This window comes from Prosopis cineraria, unplaced genomic scaffold (assembly GCF_029017545.1).
Source record: "Prosopis cineraria cultivar Desert tree isolate PC_DT_omini unplaced genomic scaffold, ASM2901754v1 PC135, whole genome shotgun sequence".
Taxonomy (NCBI): domain Eukaryota; kingdom Viridiplantae; phylum Streptophyta; class Magnoliopsida; order Fabales; family Fabaceae; genus Prosopis; species Prosopis cineraria.
In genome coordinates, this window is record NW_026555462.1 from 18,645 (window position 1) to 45,177 (window position 26,533).

At 28.8% G+C, this 26,533-nt stretch overlaps 1 protein-coding gene across 1 annotated transcript; it reads left to right on the forward strand.

The window, feature by feature from the left end:
• The first annotated feature begins 17,216 nt into the window (after positions 1–17,216).
• On the forward strand, positions 17,217–26,508 carry LOC129295531 (uncharacterized). The gene is made up of 15 exons (XM_054934057.1): positions 17,217–17,238; positions 17,358–17,422; positions 17,988–18,410; positions 20,010–20,447; positions 20,655–21,209; positions 21,306–21,458; positions 21,961–22,135; positions 23,485–23,576; positions 24,193–24,292; positions 24,588–24,665; positions 25,341–25,433; positions 25,539–25,646; positions 25,729–25,821; positions 26,114–26,206; positions 26,420–26,508. The coding sequence occupies exons 1-15, from the start codon at positions 17,217–17,219 to the stop codon at positions 26,506–26,508; spliced, it is 2,577 nt and encodes an 858-aa protein (XP_054790032.1).
• Positions 26,509–26,533: the final 25 nt, after the last annotated feature.

Below are 26,533 nucleotides of genomic sequence, written 5' to 3' on the forward strand. Positions count from 1 at the left end.
GGGAGTTAGAGTTTAGTTTATGTTCAGTTTTTTTTGGGCCTTAAGTTTATGTCTAGTTTAAATTACACAAAAGCGTTCTAAGCGTTCTCTAAATAAAAAGTTACACAAGAAAAATTTGGAGGACCAGACAGCTGCGAATATAGTTTTGAGTCTCCAAAAATAATTTCCAAGGTGCTTTTCTTTATGTGTAAGCAATCTGAAGTCTTTATTATGATTTTATCTCACCGAATAATTTGTACTTTCATGTTGCAGGAGATCTAATATTCATTGCTTCTAAAGCCTCAAACTTTAGCACACTCTGTCTTTCGAATTTCAACATAAAATATAAAATACTAAGATTTTTTTTTCTTCCTATGTTTCTACAACAGATACAAAGTTTCAGGAGGCATACATACCATTTACAAATTGTGGATAAATGTTTTGGAACGTCCGCATGTGTATTTGTTGATTCGAATTAAAAAATAATAATAATATTCTGTCATTTTATACAAGACCAATAAAAATATAGAAACAGATTTAAAAATTTAGAAAATGACAAAAAAAATTACACGAAAGGAGAATATTGTTCAAAAAAATAAGTTTAAAATCTCAGAGCTTCTGAATATACAAATTAGAAGTCAATTACTATTTAACTCTTTCATAAAAAGTTACTAATCTATAGTACCATAAGGAAACACACACACACATAAAATTTTGTAAGCCACACTCTGTACAAGTTAAGAATAATGACGTTATTAATTGCGTCTCATACTCTCATGTGAGCTACATGAAATTAAAAACTTGACTAATCAAGTGATTTGAATCATATATTATAGTATCAACTAATGAGCTCATTGTTTATTTATTATTTATTGACGTCGTTTTTTATTTATTTAGTTTTTCAAATTTCATCCTTGTACTTGAGGTCCCCCAAACAGAGAATAATTTGTAGGACCAGACGAAAGGCAAGGTACAAGGTTTCTTTTCCAGCCGCGAAGGTGTAAGGTTGAGTCCTCAAATTAATTTCCAAGGTCTTTTCTTTATGTGCAGGCAAGCTTGAGTCTTTCTTTATATTGTAATCTTTTTTTAACACATCTTACATGCCTTTGTTTACATATTCAGATTTGATATTCATTGCTTCCCATTTCTTCTTCAACCTTGAGCAATCTATGTTCTTCAAATTTCTTCTTCTGTTTCCTCCTTTCGAGTTTCAGAAAGAAATCATTCCAAATCAAACACTTGTTCATTCGTCCAAGAACTTGTGTCTACTCCATCTCTCTTCACTTTCCTTGTTCCCAACAGGTCAAACTTGTTTCCTTGTTTCTACGTTTCAAAAAAAAAAAAGTTGACAGTTTTCTGCACTATATTTGCTTTTTGTCAATCACATGTTCATAAAAATCTAAAAAAAAAGAAAAAAAAAACTTGTTTGAACATTTTTTCTTGCTGCTGCTCATCTTCTGCATAGACAAAGTCTGCCGCTTTTCTTTGTTATCAATATTGCATAAAAATCTCAAAAAGGAAAAAAAAATTCTTTACATTAATTACTTGGCATTGTTTGCATCTTGTTGTTGGAGATCTCAATATTCATTACTTCCTATTTCTTAAACTTGTTAGCATTCTTAAAAGAAATCATTCCAAATCAATTACATTCATTTACTGAGAAGTTTTGAATTCAAGTTCTCGTGTCTGCCATATTTGTTCACTCCTTGTTCCCAATTTTCAAGTTTAAACTTGTTTGTTTTTTTCCACACACGAGCAACTTTTCAAAAAAAGAAAAAAGTCATTTTCCTGCATCAGCTTTGTTGTTTTATTGTCAATCATATTCCTATAAAAATCTTAAAAACCAGAAAAAGCAAAAAAAAAAAAACTTCAAAGTTTTTTTTTTTTTTATAGCTGGTGTCTTGTTTGAAGAGAGTTTGTTTTTTTCATTGTGATTAATCGGGTATAAAATCTACAAAAAAAAAAGGGAGAGAGCAATTTCCTCATAAATTTTGGAAGTCTTTTCATTATATATTGTTTACGAGAGAAGAATCAATAATGTTGCAGGGTAGAATCTGTTTCTTGATAGTGACAACTTTTTAGATGTGGAATAATGAAAGGTATGAATTGCATAACTAATCTCTCTATTTCTTCTCAATCACAGAACTGAACTTGCTTTCTCAAACCTTAAGCTAAGAAGGACAACCACAACATCGCCTCTCATTCACTTTGAAAGGTGTGTATATGCAGTTTTATAATGTAGCTTTTGCTTCTTTCTTACTGTTTCCCTTAGTGTTATTCTAAGAAAATCACAATCAATGACCACTTAATATAATAAATTACTTTGCAGAATGGAATAATTTTAATATTATTCTACAAGTTAATTTTTTGAAATTATCAATAGGAGAATTGATTGTTATTAAAATGCAAATGGGACTTGTTTTTTTTTAAATGAAAACTATTCACCAAATCATAACACTTGTTATTCTTCACCACCAAGTTATTTTTTTTTTAAATTGTTAATAAGAGATTTGATTGTTATTAAAGTAGAAATAAGATTTTTTTTTATTGAATGAGGACTTGTTAATAGAATACATATAACATTCTAAATTTTTCATACTTATTTTTCACAAATTATAGTTTAATAAACTATTTTAAAAATTTTGAACTCTTAACATGATAGAAAAGAATTATTCCTATAATAAAAACATTTCACAAATATAGTTTACCATGATAAAAAGGGTCTATCATGTAGAAAGATTTAAATATAATAAATTTACTTTACCACAGTAATTAAGAAAAATAGTCATTAAATATTTCAAGTGTACACCCCTATTAAAATTGCAAAACCAATGTCAGCCGAGCAACACTTCACAAACCATAATTTACTATAAATACTCGATTTAGGCCTAAATATATTTTTTTAAACACTGGTCATCATAAAACAAAACTACCACATATGAGCATACTTGATCAAAATTTTACTTCATAAATACCCAAGGTCAAGAAGGACAGACAAATTTTCTTAGAATGTAAAATGCAATAATTCATAAATAAAATATACATACTCAATATATATATATATATATATTCATTCTAAGTTGGCATAATATACATCTTAATAAAAATAAAGAGGCTGAATTAGAAAATGGCATCTCATACACCGAATTACGCCTTAGGTATTTCTCTAACCGAACTCACTCTTAAAAAATTTATAACCACGTAGAATGAGACTTAAAAGTCTCCGAACTGAATATTAGTATGTAATAATACACATGAGGCAATTAATCAAGTGATTGCAAAGTGGACAAATAAAACAATTATTTTCAAATAATCTGAATAATTAGTATGATTACACCTTATATCCCTCCTTATGTCATGCTTAGATATTAAGTCACCAGGTCAAAGGTGAGTTAGACTAAGTTATATGCCACTCATTGGGTCTAATAAGGGCTCACCATGTGGTAACTCAATTGAACATAAATCTCTACAAAACAATTTTTAATACACCTCAACTAGTCATGCATTTATAACAACCATATAGAAATCATTGGCACATTTTTATATCAATCAAATAATTATCTCATGTTTTTAGTAGTGTCAATTCACAAAATATTCATAAATATAAGTTTAACCTACTTGGCAATTATTTTTAGATAAAAATATGCATATATAATATTTCTTAACAAAAAATCAAGATTTTTCAAATAACAAAACAAACGCATAATTAATCACATACACATATACCACCACATATTAATAATGATTATCTCATGTCTTGAAAAATATGTGATTCCGTACAACACCTCTTTCACCACTCTCTTAGACAACAAAATCTGCATAACCATTTAATAATATATGTATAATATTAATTTTATAATACTAAATATTAATTTAATAAATAATTCTAATTTAAAGAGTTTGAAAGTTAGTGCCTCATTTAATTTTTTTTAAATTTCTTTCTAAAATTCCTATACCTTAAGAGATTAGACCTGAGTCTTAAATGAATCATAATATTAAAATTTCATTAATATATTTTTTTCTTTCAAAAATTCATCCAAAAATAAATTAAAAAAAAAATTATCCTCAAGCATCAAATTATTATTTCATAGCCTTAGAAACATTTATTCATACTCAGATAGATATTTAATAATAAAAAATCTATCCCCACATCTCATATCCAACATAACCTCAACCATATAAGTCTATAATTTAACTTAAATATTCTCAAATCTAAGTTCCAACCTTAAAAAAATATTTTATTGCATTTATTATATATCCAACAATCTCAGCATTTATTTTTAAATCATCATAATCTCATATTAACTATCCTATAGAAAATTTTAATCAAAAAATTTTCTTTATAAATCAAAACAATACTACTGTTAGATAGTTCTAAATGAGTATAAGGTATTTATAAAAAAATTTTGGAGAAAAGGAATCATTATAAATATCTAAATTATCTAAAAAGCTAAAACCTTGCTTAAAAAAAAAGCCACACTGATGAAGGAAAAAGAAAGGAAGAGGAAGAAGACAATGAGAGGTGTGGAGAAATGAAAAGCGAAGGAGGTATTTATAATAGGACACGAGTCTCACAACTATTATTATATATATTTTTATTATTTTTTTAAGGTGGAGGATAACCTTTCGGCTTGTCCCCACATTTGTTTCTTTTCTTTCTTCTTATTTTATTTTACTATATATTTATTTATTTTATATATTTATATATTATATTAGCCTAAAATAAGCCTTTCTTATATGACTTTAAGTCTGAATTTAATCTATAATAAATGTCTAATTATGTGATAAACTCTAAATAATTTCAAATACAAATTTATCTATAATAGACCTCAAAATAATAAGAATTCCTAATTTTGAATCTTCAACAAAAACTTAAATTTCATAATTTATTTATTACCTAAAAATCAGGATGCTACATTTCTCCCATTCCTTTTTACAATTTTGTCCCCTAAATTTTAGAGTTAATAGCTTTAAACATTACGTATGTACACAAATAAATATGGATAATTGTCCTCCTAATATTATCTTCAGTCTCCCAAGTGGTATCACCTAGGTTGTGCCCTTCCAAATCACCTTCACAAGTCAGATGGTCTTATTGTGCAATTGCTTATCCTTAACATCCTTAATCTGCTCTGGTTCAAATATAAAAGTCAAATTCTCTCTAAGTTCCACCTCCTTTGGTTGAATCAAATAAGGGGGGTTGATATTGTATTTCTTCAACTGAGACATGTGAAACACATTATGAATGCTCGCAATTTGTGGAGGTAAGGCGACTCTATAGGCTACTAGCCTAATTCACTCTAGAATCTCAATTCGGTCTAACATAAGGGTTATTTTCACTTTCTCTCATATAATTCCTCATAAGGAGCCATCCTAATACTAGAATGATAGCTATTATTGTAGGCAAATTCAACTAATGGGAGATGGCTATCCTAACTTTTGGGTAACTTGATTGTGTAAGCCCTCAACATGTTCTTTAAAGTTTGAATTGTCCTCTTTATTTGTCTGTCAATTTAAAGATAGTAAGTGGGGCTAAAACTCAACCTGGTGCTTATAGCCTCTTGCAGTGCACCTCAAAAGTTTAATGTAAACTTGAGGTTATGATCCAACATAATCTTGGAGGGTATTCTATGTAGCCTAACTATCTTGTTAATGTATATTTCTGCATACTTTTCTAATGGATAAGTAAACCTGATGACAAAAAATGTGGGCTGATTTGGTAAGTCGGTCCACAGTCACCAAATGGCATCCTTACCTGATAATGTCCTTAGTAATCCAATAACAAAATCTATGGAAATATCATCCTTATTTGTTACGTAGTCTCAACATGTGTCATGTTATCCCCTAAAATCCAACCCCGTCCCAGCTAGGGAAAAAGGAAAGATAATGAGCTTGATAGCTAGCTAACTATATTGTCCTATATGATGACTATAATATGATGACAACATCTTTTCAAGCTACAACATCATCAACATGCATACTAGCATCATTTCAACCTATAAGAGTATTACTCACGTATTGACATTATTCCTATCTACAATAGTTTTTTCATGTACACACTTTGACCTCTAAACACAATAGTTTAATATAATAAAATTTGATGTGTGTATATATATTTATACCAATTATCATTTCTCTCGACACAATATGGTTCTAGGACTTCACTTCCATAGGCCAAGATGCTCATTTTTATACAATGTATTCTTGCTAGAACATCGTAACTTTCTTCTAGTAATAAATATAACTTACAATTTAAATACTCAAATAGTTCAAACATAAAAATACAAACACTTGATCCTAATTATCCTATTATAATGATTAAATAAACCTGAATAAAAACATGATGCATAGTTAATTCACAATATTATTGCCACAACAACAATAACAACTCTTATTATATAGACCTTAACAACATAGAGTTATTCATTTTTGGCCAATTTGCCAAATCATCGTATTAGATTCTCAATCTCATGTTCTACCCTCGATCCTCATCATACTTGAATCTAAATGATAAATAAAAAAAATTAACTTCCCTTTACTTCTCTTTGACCCAAACAACTCATTCAAAATCACTAACGTCTTCAATTTTCTATTGATTAGGGTTTCTCTAGACTTTCTAAATTCCAATTCAAATCCAAACAAGTTATTCTAACCAATTAGAATTTTGATTCAATCTTATTTAAACTTGAATTAATCAATTACAACTACTACCTCTCTTACCATATAAGTTCAAAGGTGACATCCTATTTTTCAATGATCTATTCATGTCCCAATCCAACACTAGAGATGTGACAATAGCCAATAACTAATACTTGTTTGGAAAATATTTTCCTAAATTATTATTTCTAATCCTTCATCTTACTTTATCCATATAGATAAGTATACTACACATGCCTAGCAACTTTTCCTTATATATTTATCTACTTATGCTACTAACAATGATTTAGAATCCTGAGATTTCTCAGGAGATGCAAGAACACAATTAAGAGTGATAAAATCTTTTCTAGCAACCTAAGGTTATGCCACTAGTTGACATTTAGTTCATCTCCACAATTACATTTATATTCCTTAATGGTAGGAAAATCTAGTTACATTTAGCTTCTAAGTTGAGATATACCTTAATAATTTTCACAGACATATTGGCCAGAGTAGACACATTCCAAAGCCAAGGTAAGGCTTATACAAGCAAACTTAAATATTAGATAAACGAGCATGTAGCGCTTAAATCCAAATGTATTATGTATCAAATGGGGCATTTGGTTATACCTAAAAGCACACTTAGAAAGTTGATGGTTTCCTATGAGAGCCCAAATATATGGTTGAACTTGTTGGGTCTTCGATCACTATCTTTGGTTTCCTAATTACAGCAAATCAAAACGCTTAGAATCAGTTTTTAGTATTTTTATACTATAGCTAATTGGCTTTTCAGGGATTAGAAATGTTACTGCTAGTAATTTCAAATCCACTATCTAGTCACAGTAAGAGGTCAGCTCTTCTAACTTTAAAAGATTAGAGGGGGTATTCTTTGGCTTAGCCTGGTCTTTCCAAGAAAGACCCTTCCTCTTTCCATATCCTCTCGAGCTATTGAAACCTTACTAGTTCCTCTTGTCAATTGTCACAACAAAACTCATAACAGAAGCTTATCGTGAGAATTTAACCTCTTTTGTTTCTTTGACTCTCTCTTTCTCTAGCTATAACTTGAAATTTCTTACACATTTCATCAAACATATTATATTTTTATGGGGCCAATAACTCCTTCTATCTTGGTTCTAATTTCTCTAGTAGGTATTCAACTTTCCATCTAAAATCATTATGGTTCCATATACAAGTAGAATATCTAAACAATTCCTTAAAAATGAGTTATAAACTTTTCCTCATTGAGGTTCCCTTGACAAAAAGCATACAACTCAAACTCTTTTTCTTCCCTCAATGTAAAAGGAAAACAATATTCAAGCAGTTTCTTTAGTAAACCCTCCCAAGTAAATGTATACTCAACCTTGGAACTTGTAGTCTCACACAATTTTTAGCCTTTTTTTAGTACCACAGTAATGTGCACCATCTAACTATTGATGCACCTCAACATTTAAAATATGATTTTAAGGCAATCAACTCTTCTTTTGTTTTTTTTGCCATAAATGGTTTTTAGATTACCATCAAATTTGTCAAGGTTACACTTGTTAAAGTTATTCCACAAAATTGTAATGGAAGGTGAGAATGATTGTAAATCATCATTCTCTCTCCCTTCTTGAAGGATGTAGAATGTAAAAAAATAAAATTAATCTAATAAAATGGCCATATTAAGGAGAAGCATCATAACAATATATATTGTCAACCATCTACATGTAATACTTTGATACCAAATCTTTTTTCAAATGAAGACTTGTTAACAGAACACATGTAACACCCTAAATTTTTCATACTTATTTTTTTAAATTATAGTTTAATAAATTATTTTAAAAATTTTGAACTCTTACCATGGTAGAAAAAGAGTTATTTCTATAATAAAAATATTTCACAAATGATCTACCATGATGAAAAGGGTTTATCATGGTAGAAAGATTTAAATATAATAAATTTACTTTACCATTGTAATTAAGAAAAATAGTCATAAATACTTTAAGTGTACACCCCTGTTAAAATTGCAAAACCATTGTTAGTTGAACAATATTTCACAAACTATGCTTTTACTATAAATACTCGGTTTGGGCCTAAATATACTTTTTTAAACACTGGTCACTACCAGACAAAATTATCACATAGGGGTATACTTGATTGAAATTTTACTTTATAAATACAAAGGGTCAAGAAGGACAGACAAAATTCTCTTAGCATGTAAAATGCAATAATTCATAAATAAAATCTACATGCTCAATATATATATATATATATATATATCTCTATATCCATCCTAAGTTGGTATAATATACATCATTAATAAAGATGAAGAGGTCTAATTAGAAAACAGTATCTCATACATTGAATTACGCCTTAGGTACTTCTTCGGCTGAACTTGCTCTTGAAATCTTATAATCACGTGAGACTTAAAAGTCTCAGTAACTAAAAATAGTAATATGTAATAATGCACATGAGACAATTAATCATGCAATTGTTAAGTGAGCAAATAAAACAATTATTTCTAAATAATTCAAACAACTAGCATGACTACACCTTATATGCCTTCTTACACCATACTCATATGCCAAGTCACCCAGTCAAAGGTGAGTTGGACTAAGCTACATATTACTCATTGGGTTCAATGAGAGCTTACCATGTGATAACTCAACAAAAATAAATCCCTACTATAAAGAGTGCTCCTAAATGAGGAGACTAATTAACTCACTAACCATAGTTAACCATGAATTAACCTAAAAAGATTATCCAAGAATGATTAACTTAACCTAACTCAACTTGTATTTTCTAAAAACATCAATCAATTCACTCATAATATTGCAGAAGCATGGAATCAAGATATTTCAAAAAGATTGTATATAAATCCCACACACACATATTTGACAACCTCAAGTCATATTCACATGCTACAGCATGCTTACTCTTGACAATTTCATCTATTTAACTCACAACACATTTTAAAACCTGTAATGCAAGTGACAAAATATAAATCCTAGTTGGCAATATAAAAAATAATTCAGACATATAAACTTAAGATATACATAGCTTATAAATTAGGAACTCTCCAAGTTTCTAAGCTTGTCTCTCTTTTTCTCTTTTCGATTCAAATGAACTAACACCTGTAAAATATTGAAGAAAGAAGGATGATTATAACTACTCAGTAACTAAGATATATCTAAATTATATAAATGCATGATAATTAATCATGAATGCAAGTGGCTAATAGTTATATCAAGATAACTATGTAAATAATTATATCAAGATCATGTTATTTACGTTAACATCTATCTCATGCGAATAATTTTAAGAACAAAGTTAAGTATAAAATTGGCACGATTGCTCACAAGTATTAAATGTTCGTACTAAATTGGCATAAGTGGCCGCATGAACATTTTTTGCATATTTACCAAATGTTCTCATTTTCGCAATTACAATCATTATCTTAAAGTATAGCCATCAATCACTTAAATGGTATAGTAATAAAATGCATGATCAATCTCTTCCTTTTATCCCTCTTTATTACCTCTGACATAAAATCTATGGACCAACAACTTAAAGGAACTATCCATGTGATGAGACTACCCAAGGCCTTAATTATATCATGAGGAGCTACTAGGCCAAGGTTACCTTACTCACTTATGAACATGGTTTCCTCCAAATTGCACATTATGAGGTGTCATATTCAAAACTAGCTCTATCTAAAACTTCAAGTAGACTAGCAGGGTTAAGTTCTTCAATACAAACAATGCCACAATACCGTACAAGGTAAATAATAACTATAACCCTCAAGATTAACGGTTAATAGCTAAGTACTATATAAATTTTGTACAATTGCCAACTCCTTCACTAAGGCAAACTCCCGCCAATATGATCATGCTCATGAGAAAAATGCTTTTTAATAACTTTCATATATATAATTCATAGTTATCCCACATATTCCTCAATTTATCATGCTCAAAAAGCATAAAAAATTATTATATTGCAATCATGCTTTATGCATCAATTTTCATGTTACGACATAAATTACATTATCCTATGAAAGCATAAATTAATATTAATATTTCACATTACAAAGCAAGCTTTTATATTTATTTATTTTTTCTTCACATATGGCCTTCACATTCAAATTCTTTACATATGTCACAATTAACTTTGTCACAAATCATAGGATTTTAACAAAGTCACATATGCATTACAAACAATAATTTCAAGATTTTGTGAGAGAGAGAGAGAGAGATATATATATATATATATATATTCATTTGTTTCACAAACATAAATAATTAATTAATACACAAATGCATAAAATATATTTCTCTTGGTTACTTCAACCCATAAAAGTTCAAAGATTAACCCCTCAAATCAATACTTTCAAAAGCATGAATGGTGCCAAATGACAAGTAATCTACAATTAGTCATATTCTAATGTGTCAATAATATTATTAACACAATTTTCACTCATATTTAAAAACTTAAGTATATATATATTTTTTTAAATCTTAGTCTTAACTTCTTGAATTCTAAAATCCAACTTTATATATTTGAACCTATCTACTTGATTCAATAGCTTCCTTCTAACAATTTTTTAATATTAAAATTTTCATTTTTATTCCATAATTTCGCATCTAAAAATACTCAAAAATTACAAACTTAGTCTTAAGCCTTGAATTATCATTTTATAGCTTTAATAATATGTTTCTACTCCCACATGATCATCTAATAATTAATTAATTATCTTATAATTTTAAATCTATCAAAAATCTAACTATAGGAGTCTATGGTTTAAGCTAGAAACCTCAAATCATCATTTCATAGTTTTAGAAACATTTATTCATACTCAAATAAATATCTAATAATCAGAGATTTATCCCAACCTTTGAAATCTAACATAAACTTAACTATATAAGTCTAAAGTTTAACTCAAAAATTTTCAAATCTGAGTTTTAACTCAAAGAAATATTCTCTAGCATTTATCATACCTTCAACAATCTCAACATTAATTTTTGAATAATCATAATCTTATATTAATTATCCTATAGAAAATTTTTAATCAAAAACTTTTCTCTATTCATAAAAATAATATTACTAGTAGACAATTTTAAATGAGTGAAAAATATTTAGGGGGATAAGTTAGAGAAAAGAAGTCATTCTGAATACCTAAATAATCTAAAAAGCTAAAACTTTACTTGAAAATAGCTCACTCAGATGGAGAGGAAGAAGAGCAAGAATGAGAAGGGAAGGAAGTTGCCGTGCAAAATGAAGAGGGAATGGAGGGTATTTATAATAAGAAGTGAGCCTCGCAATCATCTATTTTACTATTTTTTATATATATATATATATATTATTTTTATTATTTTTATATTTTTGGGGGATTTGGTGGTTTGTCTCCCATTATTGTTTAGGGGTGTCCATTTTTTTCTTCGGGAGTGGGTGGGATTTTGTTTTTGTTTTTTGCTTTTGGCTTGTACCCCACATTTGTTTCTTTTCTTTTTTAATTTTATTTTAATATATATTTATTATATGTATATATACTATAATATCCTAAATAAGCCTTTTTTACATGACTTTAAGTCTGAATTTAATCTATTATTAAATGTCTAATTATGTGATAAACAACAAATAATTTCAAATACAAATTTATCTATTCTAAATCTCAAAACAATAAGAATTTCTAATTTTGAATCCTAGACAAACACTCAAATTTTATAATTTATTTATTATCTAAAAATTAAGAGGCCACAATACACATAAATGAGGGATAGCTTTATCTTTTCACAACAAATTTTAATAATATTTAGATCCTTTGATTTTGCATAGTAATATGAGAATTATTTGATTTGGCAAAGCAATTAATTGTGGTCAGTGGTCCTTAATTATAATTTTTCCTGTTATTTTTGTAACGAAGTGGCTTTTTTTTTTTTTTCTTGTGGTGTTAAACTTTATTAATGGACTAGTTTTTTCTGAGGGATGTCATATAACACTCATTCTAGAACACGATAAAGCATTTTATGATTTTTTTAAAAAAAGAGTTAAATAAAATCTTAATCTCTTAACAAAATTTATATATTTTTAATTATACTTAAATATTTTATATAAGTGTTTTAATAATAACAATTAAAATTTTAATGCTTCATTTTTTTTTTCCAAAAAGAATGATAAATGAATTAAGGATATAGTTGAAAAAATAATTATAAAAACTACCTTGCGTCTTGTATTTTGGATCAACTAAAATTTCTAAAAGATACTCTATATTATGATTTGGATGGAGTGACTAATAAGAAAAAAAACTAGCTTAGCAAATTATATAGTTCATGAGCTGTAAAAAGTACCATTATTATTATTATTATTATTTTGGATACAAACAGCACCATTATTAAGCTAAATTGACTTCAAACCAAAAGATACATCAACCTAAGGCAAGTAGAGGTGGAAATCAGGGCAAACTTGACGCTTATGGACTTAGCCTTTATGGGCCCGGCCCTTAAAGGCTCAGGCTTTAAAGTCCAGTTATTTAAAATTTGACCTAATTTTAAAACTCAGTTCTTATTTATAGGACTTAGGATCGGACCCTTAAATCCTCTTTTTCAAAAAAAGTTTAACATTTTAATTTAAACAGAATATTCTAAAATTTAACATAAAATAAATTAAAGTTTCACATAAAATTCAACAAAGATTTAAAATTTTAAATTTAAGATGAAGATTTTTAATCTTCATCAATGTAAATCTAAATCCTTCTCATTATTATTTAAAAATAAAATATTAGATTCCTCAAATGTAGGTTCACTTGTTGAAGATGGAAGTGAAAATTTAATGTCAATTATCTCTATAACATCTTCTTCATCACCTACAATAAATATTAACCAAATTGTGTCATTGTCAGTTAAATATATGTATGTATGTGTATACATATATATAATATAATCTAGTTTATCAGGGCTTGAAGGGCCATCCGAGCCTAAGCTCTTTTTTTCAGGGTTTATCAGAGCCAAACCGTCAAGTCCAATTAATTTTTTAAAAAAATTAATTTTTAAAATCTAAACTTTTATTTGAACAAAACTTTTAAACCTAATCGTTTAGGCTCGGTTCTAAAGGCAAGTATGCATGAAATTACAAAAAATTTTGCTTTGGGTATTTACTAGTCCAACAACGTTGTAGAAAGTCTGAATCCAAAAGGTCCAAACCACAGCCCGATAACTTTTAAATGAAGCTTTTTTCCTCCTCTCTTTTAAAATTTATTTATACATTTGAAGGTCTAAGGTACATGATATATGAAAAATATATCAGAGTTCTCATGAAAACATCACAAAAATATAAGATATCTCTTCAGGCAAAAGTATAGATAAATATATTTTCGCTGCCAAACCTTCAAAAATTTAAAATAAATATTTTCCTTGCCGAAGAATTTTTCAGAAATGTTTCCTTCAAATTGGTAAATAAGTATGTGTTTGTAAGAATTTTGAATTCTCTCAAAGGATTTTCATTTAAAGTAAGGACGAAGGAGAGAAATAAATATACGAGCATAGGCTATATATACTTTATAAGTGAGTCCTACACAAGGAAAAATTAAAGTGAAATTAAGATAACATTACGATTCTATTTTTATTTTAAAAATAAAAATATTTGGGGCTCATATATTAAATGAGGAAGGTCTGATTGTGGTCCGACAATGAGAGCAAAGAGCTGAACAGAGGCGAGGAAGGCAGGGGCGAGCATGTTGTTTGGACGATGCGATGTGCCGTTCTCGCGGTCAATGTTTAGCTGAGCTTATATAAATAGGAAATACCAGTGAGCCTCCATTTTTATAGTCTAATCATATTATCAATTAAATCAGTAATATAATAATTAAATAAAAAATAATATTATATATATATATATATATATAAGAAATAAATTCACATTATATCTAGCTATCAATAAAGTAGCACAATATGACCATAGATCAATAATATTATAAATTATAATTTTATAATTTGTTAAATATAAGTAAATCTTGATTAAATCAGACCTATGTAAGTTTAAAAATATGTGTATTTGCACTTATAACTATTAACATTTTTATAAAAAAATGGTCCTCAATCATATTATATATATGTGAAGGATTCAAGAATGAAGTTAGCTTTGTCCAAAAAAAGAAAAGGAAAAAAAAAAGAACTAAGTTAGCTTTTAATAGGGTCTAAGTTTTGAATATTTCTCTCTCTGTTTTTTTTTAAATTTTTAGCTTCTTTCATATTATATTTAGACCTGTCCTGATTTTTTAAAATCTTTTTTGCTCTCTACTCAACTCCATTTTTTGGTTTAATGATAGTTCAACTTCAATCCATCCAACTTAAAATAGCTATTTTAAAAACAAGTTTTTGGTTCAAAGTAAATCATTAAAAGCTTTAGGGTGTGTTTGGATTTTAAGGTGGATATAATTGATTAAAAAAATAATTAATATGATTAATTTTGAATATGATTAATTATGTTATAAGGTATATAATTGATTTATAAAATTGATTAATAATATTAATTTTAATTAGAATTGAAAATAAAGTAAAACCATCATTTCGTGAAAATATATCCAAATATCCACATTACATGTTAAAATCAATTATCAATCTAAAATCATGATTTTTTTTTTAAAAAATTCAAACACTCATCATATATGCCAAAATCAATTATAAACTCAAAATTATAATTTTCTTAAAAATATCCAAACATCTCATACATACCAAAATCAATTATGAACTCAAAATTAAGGTCATCTCATAAGCTACTATCACCAACTTTTCAATTCATATTTTCAATTATACTTTTTTAAAAATTTATTCAAAAATCATATAAATTATTTTACAAATATATTTTAGGTTTATAATTGATTTTGAAAGAAAACATAGTTTTGGGTTCAAAAATTAATTTTGATATATATAATGAGTATTTATATATTTTTAAAAAACATAATTTTAAATACATAATTAATTTTAATATGTAATAGAGGTGTTTAAATATATTTTTATAAAAACATAATTTTGACGTTTGAAATTGATTAACAACATTTTCCAAATAGGCACTTAGTCAGGACATACTCACGTTTATAGGAAAAGAAGGGCCAACTACCCCCTGAAATTTGCAAAAATTATGCACCTTTTAGTTAAAATTATTCTTGCCCTCTTTTAAAATTGCAGTTACTGCCATAAAAAATCAGTTGTCTCACATTCTCTTTAGAATTACCAATCATACGTATTTAAAAATATTATTTACTCTTATATTTATTATAACAATAAATTTATGACATAAATAAAATTAATATATGTTTTTAAAATTCTCATATAATTTATTTATATTTTGTTTTAATCAATATTTAGAACTATATATATTTTAAAAAATTAACATTTATATTTGGTATAAATATTATCCCCATTGCTAAATTTTTCTAAGTTCATCACTTGCTTTAGTCAATAGTCTGACCAATTTGACTATCTAATCTGGTTCTTAAAACAATACACAAGACAATGAGGGGAGGTGGTGGATATGGAGAAGGGGCAACAACATTGAAAAATGTATTTTTTCTACAAAATCTCATCACACTCCCTCCATTTTTATTTGTAAAAAAAAATTATATCATACAGTTTAAGAAAATTAGTTAATTATATTAATTGTGTTTGAAAATAAAAGAATTAGACTGTAATTCTCTTCATTAATTGTCTTAATCAAGCTTTTATTAATTATTTCTTATGACTATAAATGAAAAAATTATGAAGGATAATTTAAAAAGTTCAATAAATACTCATTGAAAAATGTGATTTTATTTATATAAAAAAAAGTTTAACAATGATAGTTTCATGAAAATAGAGGGAATACATGAACAGAAAATTTGGGAGGAAAAAATAGTAGGACCTACCACTTATTTTATCTCCAGTTTTTTCTACCTTCCTATTCTCTCCTCATCCAATTTTTTTGTCCCCTTGTTTTCTTTTTTTTTTTTCCCTCCCTATCTTTTCATTCTATCTTAGAAAAAAAAAAAAAATCTCATAAATATTGGGATCCCCCATGCAACGTCTGAGTTTTGGGTCTCTGTTCTAATATACAACCATACTGAGCCCAATGCCATAACGTAAACCACCGGCTTGGTGACTACTTTAGTCATAAAGTTTTCAAATGCACAGGCTCAACCCACATAACATCAATCTATTTAACTGAAGCTTTTCTTTAATGAATCTTCACAAATAGTTTTCATTTTCAACAAAAATATATAAAACCAAATAATTTAAAAAAGTCATGTTCACTTAATTAAGATGAAATTTCTTTTAAGGAATGGCAATGTGATTTTAATATATCATATTGTGACTCATCTACTGCAAAAATGCCTGGAACAAATAAATTTTAGTAATTCTAATATTTCCATTCCATGTTTTGACTCTAGTGCAACTATTTCTTGCTGTCATAACATGAAATCTCACCCATTTAGAATCTTTTTTGATAATATTTGCTTATTATTTATGAGTTTACTTACAGTTATATTCTTATGCCATTTATCTGTTTATATGCCAACTTAGAAGCCACTATCGAGTTCAAGAGTTTTTTTTTGGATTAAAAGGAAAATTATATTAATCAAAGTTCAAAGTTACATGGGGAAGGAAAAGACTAAAAGTAATAATAAGGAAATTGATTTGCTGATAAAATAGAGAAGAACATTTTTGAGAAAAAAACAGCCACAATGATAAATGTCTTTGCCAATAGATGATGATTGATCATTGTGCTTTGAGAAGATATTAGGGCAGATGAGATTCTTGAGATGGTTTTGAATGAACAAACTTGTGTTTCTGCTGGTAGGGTAATCCAAAAGAGGACTAATCCAAAAGTTGAGTTAGGCAGATGAAATATCTCTTGTTTCATTGACCAAACTTAAGACATTATGTTTATATCACTACACTTTGTATGATATGATTGGAATGGGTGTCTTGATAAATTTAGAAATTCTTAGCTTCATCAATTCATCCATGAAGGAGTTCCCTTGTGATATAGGACAATTGACTCATCTTAAAATATTGGATTTGAGCATGCGTGGAATTGAGATAATCCCTACCAATATTTTGAGAGAGACACAAGTAACCCAATGCTTCAAAAGATACTATCAAAGGAAGAAGATGAAAAAAAATGTAATAGAATGGTGACTTCAATAGAACAATTAAAAAGATGTTTGTGGATATGGTATGTTTTGATTTGGCTCAAAAATTTCTTGTAAATATAAGAGGGGAAAAATGACTCCATTCAATTTTTTTTGGACCTATAGTAGGAACTTGTTATGGACAAACTGTTTGAAAAGGCCAATTGTTTTTGGTTTGCTTTAACGGTCTTTACTTTTCTTTTTAACCAACAGTACACATCAATTTTTGCAGGGGGAATTCCGTAGCTTCATGACTCAATACCCTGAGTTAAGAGAATTGTGGTACAGCCAAGAATTTAAGCCAGAAATGTTTGGTAATTTGAGAAAGCTAGTAGTGCATAAAAGTGAGTTTTTATCAGATGTGCTCCTACCGTTAAATTTGCTGCGTGGACTATCCAACTTAGAAGAGCTTGAAGTAAGTGAATGTGATTCACTAAAAGCTGTGTTTGATTTAAGCAATGTGAGTGGAAAGGAAGTGTCAGTGAAGGAAACCATTCAGCTGAAGAGAATGACTCTCCTTCGTCTACCTATGCTCAAAGACATATGGAAACAGAACTTTCAAAAAATTGTCAGTTCTAGAGAAACAACAATAGAAGAAGGAGGAGGAGAAGAAGGTGCTATTCAGCATCAGCAACCAGCATATTCCATTAGACAGGTGTGGCATTGGCTTCTCAACTTGTTTAGATTATATATTTTGAATATTTTTCATAAGTTTAATTTCATCATATTTATTCCCAATAAATAGTAGGAAAATATTGTTTGCATATTAATAATAAAACACAAACATACAATTTATAATTAATAATTATAATTAATTATAATTATAATTATTTGTTCTCTTAGCTTTTGTATCCTTGTTTCGTAGCGCGCTTTGAAGCCAATTACCAAGCCTTCTGCTTCTAGTTTTAAAGAATTTTTTTTATGGTGTTGAAGTATTTAATCATACGTTATGCAAAATAATTACTAGTTAATGATTTAGATTGTAAATATTGGTTCAGACATTTTCACACATAAGAGTTTCATTTTCTACAAATTTTTTTAGATTAATGTATATTTTTGCCCCTTAGCTATTCATATAGGAAGCTTTTAATGTCTTAAATTTTTTGTGACACAACATCCGATTTTAACATTCGAAAATAATACAATATTGCCCCAATTATTAACTTTTGATATTTACAAATTCTCTAAAAACTTACAACTTGACTAGTGTATCTATTATTTACAAGTGAGTGTGTTTTGAATTGTGAAATAATATTTAAAATTTTGAGAATAGATATAATAATAAAATTTAAATTATTACATATTAAAGTATTAATATTTGAATAATATATTATTGAAACAAATATATTATTTTTTAATCAACTAACATTGTTGTCAACCGTTGTGACTTAACAATTATTTGCCAGTTAAATTGGTTGTCAAAATGATATTTTAGTATTTTACATAGATTAAAAATAACATTTGTTTCTTGAAATAATTATTCAGTTGTTATATTTTTATAGTAAATATTTTGTGTAACTTTGAGAAAAACTTTATAGTTATTTTAGGAAGAATGACAAATAAATCCCATCCAAATAACTAAATGATAAAAGAGTACCATGAAATGGAATAATTACTTTGAAAATCCTAGGAACTAACGTTTTTACATGAATAAGAAATAACATTAATCTTTAAAAATTTATCTGTAATTTATGAGACTTAATGTAATTTTTTGAGTCCTTTTTTTGGTGTAATTTTTAAGATTATTTAATATAATTTTTTAAATTAACTAACAATTAAAATTAACAGTGGATACAATATTGCAACTTTTTCTAATGTTGAACGGGGATAATGCACTGCAAAAATTTAGAATACCTAATGTGTATAGTTGAAGAATCAAAGTTTGTGATGCATCATTTCCATATGTAATTAACTCTTTTAATTCAAATAGTATTAATTACTATGAAATACTTACATTTGTAAAAAAGATAATGGACTCTCCCATGACTAACTACATTCCAAAAATCATAGCAGTAAATTATTGAATACGGTTAAGCCATTTTTAGATCTCAACAAGACAATTTTTTTTTTTTAGGCCAACTAACAAGACATTATTGAATCACTTACTTTTCACTATTCTTATAAATTTGACTTTATGTACAGATATGTAAACAAATTTTCAATCTTGTCGTATTTGAGTTCTAAAACCTGGGAGCTTAGTTGGAAATTATGAACAGTTTGTAAATTACAAAAACTCGGTTTGTTATGTGCACAGCCGAAGCAAATGTGGAGTAGAGATCCTCAAACAAGCCTTCGCCTTCATAATCTGCAAGTTGTACACGTTGAAGACTGTAATGCTCTAGAATACATTTTTCCATTTTCCATAGCCATGGATCTGCCTCAGCTTGAAGAAATTACCATAAAGGATGCATGGAAGATAAAGGAAATTGTTTCAGCCAAAGCACGGCCCTTAGATTGTCCTCCAAAATTTGAATTTAATCGTATGAGCTCATTAGTCCTTTGGAATTTAACAGAACTCCGAGGGTTTTTTGCTGGAAATCACAGTTTAGCATGTCCATCATTGAAGGAATTAGATGTCCGCGGTTGTTTCAAATGGGAGCTATTCATGAAACAGGGTGCTAGCAGCAAAGGAAGAGTCTTTGATCGTAGTCTGCAAGTCTCAATGCAAAAGTCTTCTTTCCCACTTGAAGAGGTATGAATTAGTATTATAATGCCCCAAACGTGAAACCATGGACATTAACGCATGGGTTTCTAATTTTTCTAGGGTGAATCAAGTCTGTTAGCTAGCTATGTGTGCTGTATCAGATCGTTTCCCATTGCTTTGGACAAAATTTCTAGTATAATAAAATTGTTTTACCTTAGATATTTTCATTTGTTTACATGCACTTATCTGGTATAGGTGATTTGCAACTTGGAGACGTTGGGCCTCAACTATGAAGATGCTAGGGTGATATTACAAGGTCAATTTTCTGGAGAGAACTTCAGCAAACTCAAATCTCTATATTTGGCCCACTTTACAGATGGGCAAGCTACATTTCCGTATTGGTTTGTACAAAACATAACCACTCTCCAAACACTGCTTGTTGAACATAGTTCTTTCAAGGAGATGTTCCAACATGGCAGGCAAAATGGGATTCAAACCCGAATCAAAGAATTGACGCTCAATCAATTGCATGAACTCCAGCACATATGTAAAGAAGGATTCCCAATGGACCCAGTTCTTGAGATTCTTGAAGTCTTATATGTGGGTGGATGTTCCAAATTGAAGCACCTGCTACCTTCCTCTGCAACTTTTAATCACCTAACAGATTTAGAAGTCGAAGATTGCAGTGGATTGATTGACTTATTTACCTCATCAACAGCAAGAAGTCTTGTCAAATTAACAACAATGAAAATAAGGAACTGCTATTCACTAGAGCAAGTTGTGGCAGAAGAGAGAGATGAGCCCAAAGATGTAATTTCATTCAACAGCTTAGATGTTTTGGAACTTGAATGTTTGCCAAAATTCAAAATGTTTTGCTCAAGCAATTGTTCATTGGAGCTTCCACAGTTATGGAGAGTTTGTATCAGCAAATGCCCAAGAATGGAGATCTTCTCTTTGGGAAAAACACACATGCCAAAGCTTGGGAATGTTATAACACAGAAAGAAAACCACTTGCAAGGTGACCTTAATACTGCACTAATCAAGATCTTCCAAGATAATGTAAGTTTTTATTTAGCCAATTATTTTGAAAACAGCCACAATTAATATCATTTTTTCTTTATATATTGACCTTTCTTAAATCTCTTTTGGTTAAGTGGTAGCTAGGTACAAAATAGTAGCCAATTGCTATTTTTTTTAAGAAAATTATTTTGGCCTTTTTATTATTATCGTTTTTTTTATTCCGGTATCCTAGGAAAGTTGGGGGTATTACCACCTCCCACTCCCTTTTTATTATCATTTATATGCCCTAAAGAGCACCTTCCACTCCCTTTTTTATTATCATTTACATCCTTTAGTTAACTAACCTGTTGAAATAAAAGAAAACTGGCTAATTAATTTGTTGACAAAAAAAGGATCATTCGTTTGCAAACTATATCGGTTTAAGTAACTTAATTTTTTATTGACAAAAAAACAATTACGCAAACCTCAAATAAACAGATAAAATTATTGAATGTAAATATTTATTGCTGTCATATGTTGTTTACATGCCTACCTTACTTAGGCCATTGGGGAAAGAGATAAAGGAGATTACGAGGAATCTTCAAGAAAAGTATCAGAAATTAATGGAGCATCAAGCTTGGAGGATACAACCAAACAAGAAATTCACAAGCTTCCAAGTCCATCTGATGATAAAGAGCAAAAGGAAAATATCTTATCAACGGATCCTCAACATGCAGGTTTTCTTGATGCTGTCTTGTTTCTCCATTTTCCCACTACATCAACAAATGCAGCTTTAACTTTTTAGGAGAGGAAGTATTTTTTTTTTTAAACTTTTTTTTACAAGATTGTGTCATTTTTTTTTTCTAATTATTTTAAAAACTTTATTTTTTTTACTCCAGCAATAATGAATGAAACTGCCCAGAAAGCACAAACCCCTGCTACAATACAGGACATAGGTTCTGATCTGGTTTTTTACTTTGTAAATCTTTATTAATGATCTAGAATTGCTTTTTCCTTGTGCTATGACTCTGTTATAATACTTCTTGGCTTATTTGTGATTCTAATTAAAATCTATTGGAATGAACAAATTATTCAGAAATTCACCCTAGCAGCATTTATATTTATTTTACAAAAATCTTGTGTCAATATGTGTTTTATTTTAGGACAAATATAATTTAAGACCCCTACATTTTGCTCGAATTTTATTATTAATCTTTATAATTTTTTTTAGTGTTTTAGATTCCTACACTTTTGTTTTTTGTTATTTTAGATCCCTCTACTTGAAGGGATTTAAAATAATGAGAAATAAATATGTAGGAACCAAAAATATAAAAAAAAAATGTAGGAACCAATAATAAAACTTAAGTAAAGTGCAGAGATTAAAAATTATGTTTTCTTTTTATTTCATTTATTTGTTTAGATAATAGAACTGAGAGATGCACGAGACCTTTGATTCAATCAGGTTGTTCTCTCGTCTTGCAGTCTTCAATTTTCTAATAATGAACTTCTATTCTACTATGTTTGATGATTCATTGGCTTGATTAGTTTTTTTTTTTTAAATTTTGTATCACATTTATTAACTGAAATTAACAAGAGGATTAATGATATGACGACCCGGAAATCCCTCAGTGATAACTTGTTCAAGTAGATCACAATGTCTATAAATGTCGAAAACACAAATTGGAAAAATGTATTCTAAACTCTTTTCAATGAAGAAATCATATTTATTTTTTCTTTTAAATCATTTTTTGGTCGAATTCTTTTAAAACATGCATTCATTTTATTTACTTACTTTTTAGAAAAACAAACTAATGGTCTAAATTATTGTGTTATTTTTTAATGACTTCCAATAGTACTCAGGATAAATTACTAATTCTAAGTCTCTCTATTGGGTGGATTGATCAATAGGATTAACAAAATCATATGACTCAAAAAATTCGAGCTGAAGAGATTTTATTGAATCCAATCAAAACTTTTAAAAAGAAACTGATAATAAGAGAAAAAATCATTTCTTTTTAAAAAAAATTTCCAAAATTTTATGTTACTCTATTTCATAAATTTTTTTTTAACATTTTTTTTTGTTTAGCTAAGGAAAGTCAAAGGATGCATGACACCAATGATAGGGTCTCAATTCAGGATTGGGATCACATGCAGTGGTTCGTGTGCAGTGTTTGGGAAGTGTGCCCACAGTAGCCATTAGATCGATCTTGTGGATGAGAGAGGCATTAGTGTAAAAGTAATTTATTAGCAGTCACACACACAAACAAAATTTGGGGATATCAACTAGATACTCAGATTTCCCTTCCATGATACTCAAAGTCAATATATAATCCCCACATCCATGGCCAACAAAATCAACAAAAACATAAATAAAATCATCTATGAAACATAAAATCAACCAAAACTTGAAATTCATATGGAAAAGACAAAAATCAACCAGATCTGTGGCAAAAGCAAAAAAAAAAAATCTGTTGAGGACCATAACCACCATAATCAATATGAATTTTTTTTCTTTTGGTCCTCAACAGATTTTTTTTTTCTTTTGCCACAGATCTCGTTGATTTTTGTCTTTTCCATATGAAAAAAAATCTGTTGAGAACCAAAAGAAAAAAAGAATTCATATCGATTATGGTGGTTGTGGTCTTCAACAGATTTATTGTTCTTTTGCCACAAATCTCGTTGATTTTTGTCTTTTCCATATGGATTTGGGATTATAAATCGACTTTAAGCATCATGGAAGGGAAATCTGAGTATCTGGTTGATATCCCCATATTTTGTTTGTGTGTGTTGACAGCTAATAAATTACTTTTACACCAATGCCTCTCTCATCCACAAGAACAATCCAATGGCTATTGTGGACACACTTCCCAGACATTGTGCGCTAGCTACTGCATGTGATCTAAATCCCAATTTGGAAATTATATATTCATCTTATTTTGTTGTCTTAACTTTATCATAAATGACTTCTTTTGTGTCAAATGACATTGTTGTAGTATTCTTTTGGTTAATTAACTACTATAATCTTCTGTTATGCCAACTTAAATATGTAAGAGAAGAAACCCTCAAATGACTTCTTGTGCTTTAACTTTTGGAAGCATTTTTTTTTTCTGTTTTCTTTACTATATATCATGTCATTCTATTTGCTGAGTATTTTCATGAATTTTTTTTTTTTGGACTTTTTGACTCAAGATGTGAACGAGACTATTGAGAAACCCTTTATTCAAACTGCCCAGGAAGCACAAAGATCAGATGCAGTACAAGATGAAGGTTCTAACCTTATTTAATTTTGATGGATCTTTGATCTATTACTCTTGATTAATTAATTAATTAGTTAGTTAATAATTCTATCTTTCTATCATGTTAACTGAAATTCCTTAGAACAATCACATGAGCCAACAACATGTCCTAAGGAGAATATGCTCAACCAGCCCACAACCTTTGTAACTAGTGACAAGAAAGACAATAATGGACTTACTTGCTCTTTAGAAGGAAGTTATTAATTTATTTTTATATTAAAAAAATCCTCTCTTATAATTTTTTTTCCATTACTTTCTAGCTATTGGAACTCAAGAGATTCATGACACCACTGAGAAACCCTTGATTCAAAGTGACCAAGATGTAGAGAAACTTGCCACAGTACAAACCATAGGTTCTTATTTGTTTTGTTTCCTTTTTCTTTCTCTTTTCTTGGGTAGTATTCTTTGGATAAACTAATAATTATTATACCATGGTGTTAATAAAAATCTACTAGAAGAATCACATGATTCATATGTCGAGACGCAAGAGATGTGTGATACCACCAAAAAGCCTTCAATTCTAGCTACTCATAATGAACCAAACTCTTACATAATTCCTGATGTAGGTAATGATTTTGTCTTGCAAGCTCCAGTAGAATTGCAAGAGGGTTTCTAGCCTTATAATGCTTTTTCCATTACTTTCTAGATATTGGAACGCAAGATATTCATGACACCACAGAGAAAACCTTGATTCAAAGTGATAAAGATACAGAGAAACTTACTATAGCACAAACCATAGGTTCTTATTTATTTTATTTACTTTTTCTTTCTCTTTTTTTTGGTAGTATTTTTTGGATAAGCTAACAATTATTTTACCATGGTGTTACTAAAAATTTGTAAGAAGAATCACATGATTCATATGTTGAGCCTAAAGAGATGTGCAACACCATTAAGAAACCTTTAATTCCAGCTGCTCAGAATGAACCAAACCCAACAATAATTCTTAATGCAGGTACTAATTTTGTCTTGCAAGCACCAGTGAAATTTTGCAAGAGAGTTTCCAAACTTATAATGCATTTTTCACTACTTTTCAGCTATTGAAACTCAAGAGCTTCATGACACTATGGAGAAACCCTTAATTCATAGTGACCAAGATGCAAAGAAACATGCCACAGCACAAGCCATAGGTTTTTATTTGATTTGTTTCCCTTCTCTTTTCCTTTTTTTTAAGTAGTATTCTTTGGATGAAATAACAATTATTCTACCATGGTGTTAATAAAAATCTGCTAGAAGAATCATGTGATTCATATAAGACTCAAGAGATGTGTGACGCTATCAAAAAGCCTTCAATTCTAGCTGATCAGAATAAACCAAACTTGTCCACAGTTCCTGATGCAAGTAATGATTTTGTCTTACAAGCTCCAATGAAATTTTATAAGAGAGTTTCCTGTCTTATAATGCTTTTTCACTACTTTATAGCTATTGAAACTCAAGAGATTCATGACACCTCAGAGAAACCCTTGATTCAATATGACCAGAATGTAGAGAAAGTTGCCACAGTACAAACTACAGGTTCTTATTTGTTTTGTTTCTTTTCTCTTTCTCTTTTTTTAGATAGTATTCTTTGGATGAAATAACAATTATTATACCACGGTCTTAATAAAAATCTATTAGAAGAATCACATGATTCATATGTTGAGGCTCAAGAGTTGTGCGACACCATCAAGAAGCCTTCAATTCTAGTTGATCAGAATGAACAAAACTCTTCCATAAATCTTGATGCAGGTAATGATTTTGTCTTGCAAGCTCCAGTCAAATTTTGTAAGAGAATTTCCAGTCTTATAATGCTTTTTTCACTACTTTCTAGCTATTGAAACTCAAGAGATTTATGACACTACG